Below are 13,626 nucleotides of genomic sequence, written 5' to 3' on the forward strand. Positions count from 1 at the left end.
TCATATTGATGTCTCCTTTTTTGGCAGCTCCCATCTTACTATGATATTATATTTGTCATACAAAACAAACTAGGCAGAGAACTTCTGAGTCCTAACCTCACTGTGGAGCCTTGTACAAGTCAGTTAACTTTACTTTTTCTCAATATGTAAAACTTCTCTAATAGAAGCAGTGCGAGGATTACTTGATCTAGTTTTTCCACAATATTTTGAAAAGGTAAAGGGACGTGTATTACTATTAAAAACCACACAGAAGCTAAGTATCAGTGTGTATATTCATTTTTATCCTGATTTTATACTGGTTTAACATTTGAACAACTTAGCTGCTTAAACATTTTGTTGAAATATTTATGTTGCACTTCTCCCAGATGCATGCTGGTATCTCATCCAACCAACATACTTACTTGTTAATCTGAGCCAAGAACATTCCCTTCAGTGCATAGAACTCAGCCGTCATCTCCTTGGTGAAATACTTCAGATTAGTAGATTCAATAACCTCAAGGCCCTATTAAACAAATTTTTATGAAAGAGCCTGGTACAAAGAATTCTGTATCAATAAAAGGAAAAAGCTTCCTAAAAAGCTGCCAAAATAGAAATTCTCTTGACGTTTAATAAGCAACAATCTGTTCGAATTCTTAAATAAATAAAAAAATGCTTTCTAAAAATCTAAACAGATGCAGAATTTTTTTCAACTTTTCTTGGCCTTTATGCAAAATTCTTTATTGGGTCCTATCCCTTGCACTTGGTAGGCCATGAACTGCCTTTTCTACTTTTAAATTTCACTAAACCTAATACTGTATGTCAGTTTCTTTTGCTTACCATCACATTCCATTTTTCTTACCCATTTAACTCACTCAGTTTCACTTTAATATCCTGACTTTAATATTTAAATGTGTGACTATTCATCACACACATACAATAAGTCACTCAAAACTTAGTTTAAATCTTCACTTAATCCTGAGTCTTTTTCCCCCCCCCCTCTGCACACCTGATGGCAGATCAAACCCTCAAAGTCCCCAGCAACATGTCTTGACACAGATAATACAAACATACCTGCATACACTCATTTTTACCCATGACTCCTGCCAGCTGAAGGTAGCATTTGACTTGCTGCCGAATCTTTTGAAAACAATCCACAATAGGCACAGTAGGGATAGTATGAATACGACTCAATATGTCCAGCGCTACATTGACCAGTCCTTGTTTCCGAGCTATCTTTCCATACTGGATAATTGCTGAAGCGGAAGCATGAACTCCCAACATAGCATTATTGGAACTGGGATCATGCTGAGAGCTATTTTCATAGGCAGTTACAATGGCTAGAGAGTCAGAAAGTAAAAAGTTACTATAAAACAAACATTATACAGAGAAAATACACATGAACAAATGACTTATGGAAATTTAAGATAGTCGAACTTTTTTTTTAGCTTTGATAATGTATGTTTTCGATGCAAAATATGCAACATTTTAAAACTAAGTTCTATTTCAAATTGATCATTTAAATATCAAAATCAAATTTCTTGAGTGCTTGAAACTAGAGAATGGACATACATTTACAAAAATAAATATTTTTAAAACAGTGGGTGGTCTGGAAAATTACATGATGAATGCATGCTGGACCAGGCAGTTTTACCCTGGTAATGATGCTGTCTCCACATGAAAATGCTGCTCCAATGGGATAAGTCATCTGACACAATAGGTAACCTGTTCCTCCAAGTCTTTACGACAGTCTTCATATCATGCAGGCTGTTATTCCTCCCTAGATTAGTTGGCTGCAACCCTGCATTTATTTGTGCTGCTTCCTGAAGTTCTATGATTTGCTGTGCTGCCTAGAAGGATTAAGGAATATGAATTACAAGACATAAAATCTTGGTCACTAAACAAGGAAGTCCATCTTAAGACTGCAGCAATACAGACGTATAAAGAGCTGTCCACACTGTTTTATCAGATGAAGATATCCACCAATAATTTGATTAAGTCACTTAGTACATAGCTGAGCTATTTATATTCTTATTTTGCCAAACTGGTTATTGATGAGATAGAGGATTTCATAACCTCTAGTGAAGATACACAGTCAATAACGAATTCAATTATTAAGCCAAAAAATCAAAAGGTAGAATTAGCATTTTGAGATGAGAATTTCAATAAACGTAAGATCACTGACACCCTGAATCACCAGTCTAGAGACTCAGTTCATGCCAGAGGTGATGTCTTAAAAAAACAGGTTTAAAGTGCTTCCCTACACTCTTGGGTTCAAAATTCCAGTAAGATGGTTCAGATGTTCATCTTTTCCAGACAGGCAAATCAAGTACCAAGCACTTCACTCTGTGCATTCCTGTCTTTCTGAGGAGACCTAACCATTAACACCATGTACATTCTGAGTGGACATTACTGATTGTAGCTATTTTCCTCTATAATAGTATGTGTTTACCAATATCTTTGGGGAAAAAAATTTGGGACCAACCTAAAAGTTCAGGTAACCAATTAGCATGGCTTCTCACATAGGGTAGAACTAACAAGAGAACTTATATTTATTTTATTTTGTCTAAAACCGTTTCAACAAGTCTTGCATATAAAATTTCTGCCTGTAAATACTCATTTTTCATGAAAACCAGAAGCAGTAGAGGTGGTGAACCTGCAATTTTTTGCATCTTCTCCAAGTTTTATTTTACAACAGTGAGTATTTTTTTCCATACATCCCTAATCCAAATGACAACAATAGCTGGCTGGCTAGCTAGCTGCCACTCTGTAATCACCAGAAAGAAAACCTTCAAAGTTTATTTAGATTTTCATATGATTCAATTATTATTACTGCTTGAAAACAAACAAAGTAATTCTGACTGGAAGCCTTCTCAAATACAATCTGAATTTATATCAACTTTAGACAATCAGAAAATAGTAGAGAGCACCCAGTTTATGATAAAGTAGCAGGTTGGAATAAAAGCACTGATCCTAAATCAATGGAATGCAAACTTTTCATAGAACCTGTAAAAATAGTTACTGGTCCTTCCCTGAACTCCACAATGAAAGCATAACTGCATAAGATACGGTCTATGCTTGCTTAAAACTAAGAAGACATTTCAAAAATGTGAACGTTCATAGTATTTAACCAGTTTAAAAGTGACTTTTACAGCCATCCAGCACGCTCAAATCAAGGAAAGGAACAAACAGAAGATGGCAGCAGTCTCACACCTACAAGAAAGAGCAGACATTTTGTTGAACTTCAACAATCCACAGAAAAGACCCACGCTCTCTACTGGAATTTAATCATCTATAGTGCAATTAAACCAACAAACTATCCTCTAAGCTACTTCTCAATAGATAACATTTGCATTCACTGTTAATCAACTCAATAAAATAACTGTTCAAAAATCATTCCACATTTACAAAGTCAAATCTCTTGAAACAAAATAAATTAAGGAAAGTAATATTTTCCCACAATCATCTCAGTATCAGCTCACACAATAGCTTAACTACTTCCATTCATCACGTAAATTTAATTTTCTTGCAGGTATTTAATCACACACTATCTGATATAAAAAAAGTAATTACTGCAGTGCAAATTCATTGTTTGGTTTGTACCTTCATCAATCACTGCCTATTTTATCATTTCTACACTGGGGATATATATAAAAAGATTTAAAAATACTAACTTTAACTGATGTCACATGTGGAACCTTTTAAATATTTTATTTAGCAACATTAATCCTTTCATGCTGGGGGCTCTGGGCACTTCCATTGCCAGCCCTGAAAAAAGCTAAATAAATTCCCAACTCTTGGTAGCAAGGAGTTAATTCAATCAAGCCATCCTCCAGATGCAACATTTCAAAGAAATTAAGTGTTCTGCTATTATCATAACTGTACTCTGACACTCATATTTTAAGATGTAGAAACCTTATGTATTCATTCACTATCCATCTAATGCAGCATAAACGATTAGGAAAATTCAGGGAAACAGGCTACTGTGTAGGACATGTCCACACAAGCATAATGATTTCAGTTATGTATTATAGATCTTTCAGATTTAAGATTTTGCTATTTATGGATCATATCCAGTACTAAGAATAAGGAAGAGAGACCTATCTTAACTCTTGCAAAAGCCATAGATCATAAGGGAAACTTCATAAAGCACATCCATTAAAAATGGTCAAGAGAGGGCTTTATACATGAATGTATTGCTTATGTAAGGGGTCAGATTCTTAGTATAAAAACTAAGTCCAATTTATGTGTAAAACAGATACACCACGGGTGGCGACCCTGCAAACTTCTTGCCATTGTCCTGGCAACATATCTTACCCTCTTTTGGATGCATGTCTATGTGTCAAGGTAGCTCCCAAGCCCAATCAATTTAGGATTTTTTACTAAAATTGCCAGCAAAGGTAACAGTGGGTTTTAATGACATGAGGATTTGTCCATTAAGAAATGAACAGTTGATGCTATCTTTCCATCACTATTGCACAGGGCTGTGGTTGAAACAGTAGCCTAGATGTGAAAAGTTAAACTTTCAAAATAGTAACACGAGCCAATTTTTAGTAACTAGTAGACTCTGTACAACACAAAAATAAGGGCACAAGGTAAAATTTTCAGAAGCATCAGGAGCCTACGTCAAATTTTACTAAGTGACTTTAAGCATGAAGGATCCTCAAAGCCAATGAGACAGAGTCCTAAGGGCCTAAGTCACTTAGGCACTTTTGACAATTTTACCCACAGACAATAATTACCTACAGATCATACACTCACTTTTTAGGCAGCTTAGAACTTAAGATATTAAATGGCAAGTGAGTGAACTACAAGAAAACCCAAACCAAATCTTCACAGGTCCGCCCTAAATTAACCCCCTTCCTAAGACTTATCCTTTTCAATGATAATGGCAAACCCAAAAGTTCTGACAGCCTCTTCCAAGTCCCACTTCTTAAAAACTTCCCAGAATCTTGGCTTCCCAGGTTATTCTGTGACCCAAAGGCATTCAAATCTTTTACACTTCAGGCTTTGGAAGTGTGCCATGTACTCAAGAGTGTGATTAAGCTAGAAAACACAATTTTGTTGCTCATGCTGGCTGGTATAGATGGGGCATAAATATTTTCAGTGGCAGTTGAAAGACATTCAATTTTTAACAAAGTGAAAGAAAGATATTCTGATACTAATAGAACTCTAAGTTCTGTCCTTTGCAGCTTTTTCCTTAAAAAGGTAATTATTTGGCATATGGATGTTCAATGTCATTATTTCTCTCTTTGTGGTTTTTCCATAAGAGAGTCAGGAAAAACAGATCAATAATTCAAAAAAACATTTTGACAGCTAAAAAGTCCCCCTCCTTGGCAGTGGTACTGATTCATTAAAAAAAAAAAAGTATCTGTTGAAGTTCTAAAATATTTATACAGGCAGCTAAAATCATCTGAAAAGAGTATCAGGTTTTGATATTTTATACTGCAAGCTGTGAGGTGGGAGTCCTTTTTGGCTGTAGTGCAGCATCTATGCAAATTGTGGGAGAGTCAGCCACCACACCAGGAGCCTTCTGTCTAATTAGAAGCTTAGCTCTTCAACCTTCAAGATGTGCCATTCCTTACTGAGTTACGTATAATATCACCAGCAGCTTTCATTCCTCTCTTCCCCCCCACTCAGGCTATTATGACTCATACTTGCTGTGTCATGTTGAACTTATATTGCCCACTCTTCATGGGAGAGACTTTTTAAATTTGTGCAAAATGCCTCACAAAGACATTTCTGAGTGCTTAAAAGAAATGTTCTCAAAAAGGTTTTCACAACCCTTTCAGGATATGACAAGAAAAAGACAGACAGTTACCTTTTCCATAACTGGTGTTCTTCAAGACGTGTTGCTCATGTCTATTCCACAATAGGTGTGCGTGCTCGGGCAGGAAGTTTTTCCCCGAGCAATATCCGTAGGGGGGAGAGCCCTCCTGCGGCCCCCAGAGCGGCGCTTGCCTGGCTTGGCATAAGGGTGGATGCGCTCCCCCCACCCTCAGTTCCTTCTTGCCAGACAACTCCGACAGAGGGGAAGGAGGGTGGGATGTGGAATAGACATGAGCAACACATCTCGAAGAACACCAGTTACGGAAACGGGAACTGTCTTTTCTTCTTCGAGTGATTGCTCGTTTATATTCCACAATAGGTGATTCCAAGCTATATCTGTTGGAGGTGGGTAGGAGTTCACAAGTTCTCAGGACGGAGTACCGCCCTGCCAAACCCAGCATCATCCCTGGCCTACGAGACTATCAATTGTGCAAGGTGAACGTGTGAACCGAAGACCACGTGGCAGCCCTACAAATGTCCTGGATGGGGACGTGGACCACGAAGGCAGCTGACGAGGCCTGCGCCCGAGTCAAGCGTGCCCTCACAATGGGCGGTGTGGGAACACCGGCCAGCTCATAACAGGAATGGATGCGCAAAGTGATCTGCTTAGAAAGCAGCTGAGTGGAAAATCGGCTGACCCTTCCTGCACTCAGCCGAGGCGACAAACAGTTGCGAAGACTCTGAATGGCTTGGTCCGCTCGAGGTAGAAAGCCAGAGCTCATCTCACGTTGAGCATGTGGAGACGGAGTTCCTCACTAGTCGCACGAGGCTTGGGGCAGAGGACTGGCAGTAAAATATCCTGACCCATGTGATTGGCGGAGACCACCTTCGGGAGGAATGCGGGGTGTGGGCAGAGCTGGACCTTGTCCATATGAAAAACTGTTTACGGCGGTTCGGAGGTTAGGGCCCTGATCTCTGAGACCCGCCTGGCCAACGTGATAGCTACCAGAAAGGCCACCTTCCATGACAGGTGAATCCAGGAACACATGGCCAGTGGTTCAAGTGGATCCCCCATGAGACGAGCCAACACCAGGTTTAGGTCCCACAGTGGAACCAGGGGCTTGGAATATGGGCAGAGACGGTCCAAACCCTTAAGGAACCAGGCAGTCATAGCATGGGAAAACACCGTGTGCCCTTGCACTGGGGGATGAAAGGCCGACATGGCCACCAAGTGTACCCTGACTGACGAGGGAGCCAGTCCCTAGGCCCTCAGGTGAAGGAGGTAATCAAGGATAAGCTGGATTGGGGCGGCCATTGAGAAAACAGCCTGGCCTGCCACCCACCTCGAAAAACGAGACCACTTCCCCACATAGGATTGGCGAGTGGAGGGCCGTCTACTTTCGAGGAGGATGCGCTGAACCTATTCCAAGCATGTCCTTTCCTCACCACGTAGCCAATGAGCAGCCACGCCAAGAGGTGAATCGTTGATAGGCTGGGATGGAGAAGGTGGCCCTGGTCCTGAGAGAGCAGGTCCGGGCGGAGCGGCAACTGCCATGGCGGAGCGACAGCCAGGCCCGAGAGGGTCCTTTACCAGTGCTGCCTGGGCCATGCCAGGGCAAAGAGGAGGACCCTGGCTTTGTCTTTATTTTCTACAGGGCCCTGCTGATCAGTGGGAACGGGGGGAAGGTGTAGAGGAGCTGGCCTGACCAGGACAGGGTAAAGGCATCGGAGATAGCACCCCTCCCTAGGCCTCCCCCAGAGCAGAACCGGTGGCATCATCGGTTCTTCCGGGTCGCAAATAGGTCCACCTGGGGAGTACCCCACCTTCGGAAGAGCTGGTGAGCCACCTCCGCGTGTAGAGACCACTCGTGCGGAGAGGAAAAAATCCCTGCTCAAGCAATCCGCCTTCACATTCCAGGCACCCGGCAGGTGGAAGGCTTTTAGGTAGATGTCGTGGGCTATACAGAAGTCCCAGAGACTGAGGGCTTTGTGGCAGAGGGCAGAGAATCGGGCCCTGCCTTGTCTGCCGATATAGAATATCCAGGTCATGTTGTCCGTGAGGACCCTGACTACCTTGCCCTCCAGGTGCGAACAGAAGGCCATACACACCATTTGCACCGCCCTAAGTTCCTTGACGTTTATATGAAGGGGTAGGTCTTGTAGCGACCACAGGCCTTGGGTCTGAAAGTTTGCCACATGGGCCCCCCAACCCAGGTCTGACGCGTCAGACACCAGCTCCAACGACGGGGCCCTGTCTCTGAATGGGACCCCTTGGAGCATGTTGTTTGGGGCGGACCACCACCGCAGGGAGGCAATCACCGAGTTCGGCACAGTGAGGACTTTGTCCATTCTGTCTGTGGCCTGGGAGAACTGCGAGGCCAGCCAGTGCTGGAGGGGCCTCATTCCGAGTCTGGCGTGATGGACCACGTATGTGCACGCAAACATGTGACCCAGCAGTTGCACGCAAGCCCTGGCTGTCGTCACCGGGAACCTTATGACCAAGTCGATGAGCCCTTTCAGGGTCTCAGACCTGTCTGGTGGGAGAGAGGCCCTAGCCGACATTGCGTCCAGTAGCGCCCCAATAAAGTCTATGTGCTGGACTGGGACTAACATGGACTTGGCATTGTTTATAAACAGGCCCGGGGCAGTACATGTGGACAGGAGGAGAGCTACATGATCCCTCACCTGTGACCAGGAGATGCCTTTGACTAGCCAGTCATCCAGATATGGAAGTATTTGGACCCTCTGGTGTCTGAGGTAGGCCGTTACCACCGCCATACACTTTGTAAAGACCCTGGGGGCAGTGGACAGACCAAACAGTAGGACCATGAATTGGTAGTGACTGTCCCACCACGAAACAGAGGAAGCGTCTGTGCCCCTCGAATATGCGGATGTGGAAGTGTGTGTCCTATAGATCGAGGTCAGCATACCATTCCCCGGGATCCAGGGAGGGGATGATGGAGGCCAGAGAAACCATGCGGAACTTGAGTTTCACAATGTAGTGGTTCAGGCCTCACAGGTCCATGATGGGCCAGAGCCCCCCTTTGACATAGAGGCCCAAGGTCTGGAGGGTCGTGTAGGAGTCTTTCATGCCATGCAGCCCTGTGTCTGTTTCCTCAGCAAACAGAGCCTTCCCGTCGAAAGGGAGATCCTGCATTGACGACTGCGCTTCGCTGGAGAGCCCAGAAGCCATGGAGCCCGTCTCACGGACACCGCTGAGTCCATGGACCGTACAGCTGTGTCCGCTGCATCCAAAGTGGCCTGCAGGGATGCCCTTGTGGCCACCGCCCCTTCCTCCACGAGTGCCTTAAACTCCTTATCTCGCTCCCAGAGTGAGTCCTCAAACTTGGAGGGATTCCCAGAGGTTAAACTCTTAGTGACCCAGGAGAGCCTGATGGTTTGCTACTCATAGCTGAAAGCTTGACGATGAATAAACTTTTCTCCCGCAAGTATCCAGCCTCCAAGAGTCTTTGTTCTTGGGGGTCGGGCTGGTTGCCCCTGCCGCTCCCTGTGGTTGACCGACTCGACTACCAAGGAGTTGGGCGCCGGGTGGGTATACAGATACTCGTGTCCCTTCGTGGGTACAAAGTACTTGCGCTCCGCCTTTTTAGAGATGGGTGCCAACGAGGCTGGTGTTTGCCACAGGGCATTTGAAATTCTTGCACCCCTTCATGGAGGGGCAAGGCCACCCTGCCCGGTGCTGAAGATGGACAGGGAGTCTGAGGGCTCTTCCATCTCCTCAGCCTGGAGATGGAGACTCCCTGCCACCCTTTTTAGGAGGTTTTGGTGGATCCGGTAGTTCTCCTGTGGGACAGAGGGAGGCGGGGCCACAATCAGCTCCTCTCGACTGGGTGAGGCCCGTGTGGTGCTTTGGGTGTCGTCCGGCACCAGAGGATCCACCACCTGGTCGGACTCCATGCACGGTACTGAGGACACAGGTCCCACCAACCTTTTTTCTGGCAGTCTAAAGATGGACGCCAACGGTGCTTCTGAGGCCCCGGCCACCAAGTGAGCCCCCACCGGGGGCTGTGCTGGAGGCCACCGTGCCCACTGGTACCACTGGGCCAGCCATGATGCTTGGTGCCATTGTGCTTGCTGAGGTACCGGCAGGGCCTGCTGTTTGGGCTGGCTAGCTTGGCCTGTAGACAGGCATCTGTGAGGGGAGGCCGGGCTGGAGTATGATCCACAGCTGCCCCTGGACTGGGAGTATCGGCGGTGCCGGGATCTACGTCGGCCACGGGACCACAATCTCGAAGTGGAGGAGCGGCACCAACGGTAGTAGTTGCTCCACGAACGGTCTCGACGGGTGGACCCGCATCGGTGAGACACCAGCGATCGACACCCGGGGCTACGGTGCCTTGATGGAGACTTGGAATGGGAGTCCGAGTGGGAAAGGTATCGATGATTGTGCCACGACCGACTGCAGTATCTCCTGCGACACGAGGACCGTTGGCGACATCCGCCACGGTCCCATTGATATTTGCTTCGCGAAGACGAGCAGTGCTGGGAGTCCTGGTCGGACGGCACCCATCCGGACAGTCTGGCCTGTGTCGAGGGCGATCTACATGGACTGAGCCCTGAACGGTCGCTGGGCGATGACGGGAACGTTCCCTCGACCGAGACCGGTACCGGGCCAGTGGTGACTGCAGTGATCCCAGCAGCGGCTTGCCTCTGGAGCGTGGGGACAACATCGGCAGAGCTCTGGGAACCGGCATGTACATGATGTTCCTGGCTGCTTGGAGGGCTTCGGGCGCAGATGGCATCCGGACATCCAGAGAGGCCTGCTCCGAAGGGGCCGGGCTACTCCACTCAACGTGAGTCAGAGGCCTAGGGACCGATGGGGATCGAGAACTACCCGACATAGGCCTAGCCTCTGTCCCAGACTTCCCTCGGTGCCGTTGCGAAGAGGGAGTCTTTCCGGTCCTCTTGGCATGCCCCATGGACGGGGAGCAGTGCCGACTCCAGCCAGGGTCGGGGTCAGCGACGACTCCATCAGGATGGCCCAGAGCCTGATGTCCCTTTCTTTTTTAGTCCAGGGCTTGAAAGACTTGCAGATCTTGCACCTTTCGCTGATATGGGTTTCTCCCAAGCAGCGCAGACAATCCGCGTGCAGGTCACTCTTTGGCATAGAGCGCCTACAAGAGCTGCACGACTTAAAGCGTGGGGTGCGGGTCATGCCCCAGCCCAGGCTCAATGACTAACTAAACTAACTGAATTAGCTAATTGAATACAGGTACCACCGAACAAACGAAGAGTTCTGGGGACAAGCTGCAGCAAAGCTGGAGCTGAGCAGTTCCGACACACCTTCACTGGCGGCAAGGAGGAACTGAGGGTGGGGGGAGCGCAGCCCCCCTTATACCGCACCAGGCAGGTGCTGCTCCAGGGGTTGCGGGGGGGGGGGCGCTCCCCCCACGGGTACTGCTAGTGTAAAAATTTCCGGCACCAATGTACGTGGCGAGCACGCACACCTATTGTGCAATACACACGAGCAATCACTCGAAGAAGAAGAAACTCTTTCCCCTAATTTTTCATGTGGATCTTATTTTCGAGTAAGGTGTATGCCAAGGAGAATGTTTAAAACCAGTATTTTTAATCTATACCTGTAGTTCTTCATAATCTGAAATACCAGTAAAACTAGGTTTACATAAGGAAACAAAACAAAACAGAAAAGCTCCACACACCATATCACATACGCCCCAGAAACTCTAGCTGTCAGACCCTGCAGCAGGTTCTGGAGAAGGTCATTAAAGATGATAAGAAAAAGGACTAACAAATTTTAAACACTGAGCCTTTAAACAAACACCCAAGCTTGAGGTCCTGTTTAACAATGGAGGAAAACCCTGGATTTTTACGTCTATTATTCCAAAGAAAGTACACTTTGTTTGCAAAAATGCAGATAATCGCATGCCTGCTTCTGAAGTCAAAATAACTTCTGTTAAAAACGATTCAAGAGTTGGCAGTGAGTTCAGCTCTAATCTAAAAATAGGAAATAGAAGAGATAAAAGATAGTATGTACTAAGTAGCAAAACAGCACAGAAATGACAGTTTGGCCGAGTCTCTGTGTGCTATATGCTTGGTTTTCCAGTTGAAACGGTACTTGTTTCTGTACACAGAAGTCAAGGATTGGCACGCATACATGAGATAGTCTTAAGAAATTATGCACATGCTATGTACAGTGTACTGCAGTTCCACAAAAAAATAGGAAAGTCTTATGCTATAAACATTTTCATCCTACTTTTAAATGACATCTTGACATTTGCCAGAAGAGTTATGTCAGTTGATGTAGGTGGTATTGAATTAGTTGTTTATTTTCCTGCTGGAGGTTCCTGCAGTCCGGAATTAATGAATTGCTCCTCACTTCTCTCTCTGCACAAGTCAGTGGAATGCTACACTACTGGAATTTTAGGTCCAGAAACACCCCATTTCAGGGGCAGTCTGCCTCCAGCTCCATGCTTCCTTTTATCCAGCAGGGGGTAGCTGACTTTTTTTCTGCAGTAAAGGCAACTTACTCCCAAGACCTGGAGTATTGTGATACCCAGTCTGAAGTGGGATTGTTCTACCTTTCATGCTGCTGGCATTATCCACTCTATACTGTATCTGGGGAACAGCTGAGATCACCTTTGTGCAGGATACAAGCATTCACCTTAGTCTCCAGGATACACGATGGGATGGCACCTACGTGAGCCTCCCCCCTTACATCAGCACAAGGGATAAATTGATCTACACTACACTGCCAGAGTTGTCCCATTCTAGTGGCTGTAGTGTAGACACACTCTCAAATACAGAGGTCTTCCATCTGCCCTTCCTTCGCCTCCTTTGCAGCATTAGGGGAAATTCTCTGAAGGATTCATCTTTGAACAGGACGTCCCCGTTCATCCAGGCACATCACAAAGCTAGTAAACTAGGATGTGAGCTAGCGCCTCCTGCTCCCTTTCATGCAGGTCACCAAAAAGGAGTTTCAAGTACGAAGCATGAAGTAAGTAGACAGCACTATTCTTGTTGATCACCTTGCGCATCCAGTGGATCTGAATCAGCCATAGTAGTGAGTGTAGCGGGGGAGTCACCCTGCTCCGGCCCCGAAAGGGTTAAAAGCCAGCCCTTGGAGAGGGCTGAGGCTGAGAGCCAATAAGAAAAGGCTGATTGGGAAGGCAGCCACAGCTGGAGCCACCCTCAATTAGGAGACAGCTGGCCCTATAAAAGGGCTGTGAACCAGCAGCTGGGGCAGTCTCTCTCTAGCCATAGAGAGAGAAGGACCTAGCTGCCTGGGAGCTGAGCAGGGTACCTGAGTAGAGTAGTGCTGGGGAACTCCAGCCTGCTAACACCGGCCTGCAGAGGGCACTCTGGGCTGGAAAGAGCTAATTCCCAAGACGACCAGCAGGCGGTGCCGCACCGGTGAGTCGTCGCCTCACTACAGTAAGAAGAAACACATTCTGCCTACAGAAGAAGTAGTTATTTTGCAATTATTTCCCTACATAGTCTTCCAAAAAGTCTAGTGGAAAGAACCCTTCCTCAGTGTTCTGATCCTGATTTTCATAGTCGGATTCTGCAGGAGAGGAGGGGAAGAGGAAGGAGGGCTGCAATGGAGTGAGAAGGCACCTAGTCTCCTAACTGTATGATATGTCTGGGTGGACAGGGAGTCGCTGTACAAGAGGGAATCTTCAAGAGATGTACAAAGGGGCATGAAAAACCAGCCTCTGAGGCAAGTCTTGCTTTTGGTTTCTGCACAGAGGAAAGTCCCTAGTGCTGGTTAAAGAATTACAATTTAGAACCATTTCCTTTTTCATTTCAACAGACTACACATGCTCATCAAGCTTTAGGTGCCCAGAGTCTGCAGTAGTTTTCAGCTGAGCACTATTACGCTTTGGAAAAGACAGTCTTTCA

The 13,626-nt window shown here is 46.0% G+C and overlaps 1 protein-coding gene across 3 annotated transcripts in view; it reads right to left on the minus strand.

Moving 5' to 3' along the window:
• Nucleotides 1-13,626, minus strand: part of TRRAP (transformation/transcription domain associated protein) — a 156,664-nt gene that overhangs the window by 46,094 nt on the left and 96,944 nt on the right. For 2 of the 3 annotated variants that reach the window (XM_074965259.1, XM_074965258.1), the window contains 3 exons: nucleotides 1,631-1,826; nucleotides 1,051-1,316; nucleotides 402-502 (listed from right to left, as the gene is read on the minus strand). In XM_074965259.1, coding sequence (XP_074821360.1) covers nucleotides 402-502; nucleotides 1,051-1,316; nucleotides 1,631-1,826 — 563 coding nt within the window. Of the gene's footprint in view, nucleotides 1-401; nucleotides 503-1,050; nucleotides 1,317-1,597; nucleotides 1,827-13,626 lie in introns of all 3 variants that reach the window. The other variant, XM_074965256.1, reaches the window with a different exon arrangement.

Source organism: Natator depressus, chromosome 10 (genome assembly GCF_965152275.1).
Source record: "Natator depressus isolate rNatDep1 chromosome 10, rNatDep2.hap1, whole genome shotgun sequence".
Classification (NCBI taxonomy): Eukaryota; Metazoa; Chordata; order Testudines; family Cheloniidae; genus Natator; species Natator depressus.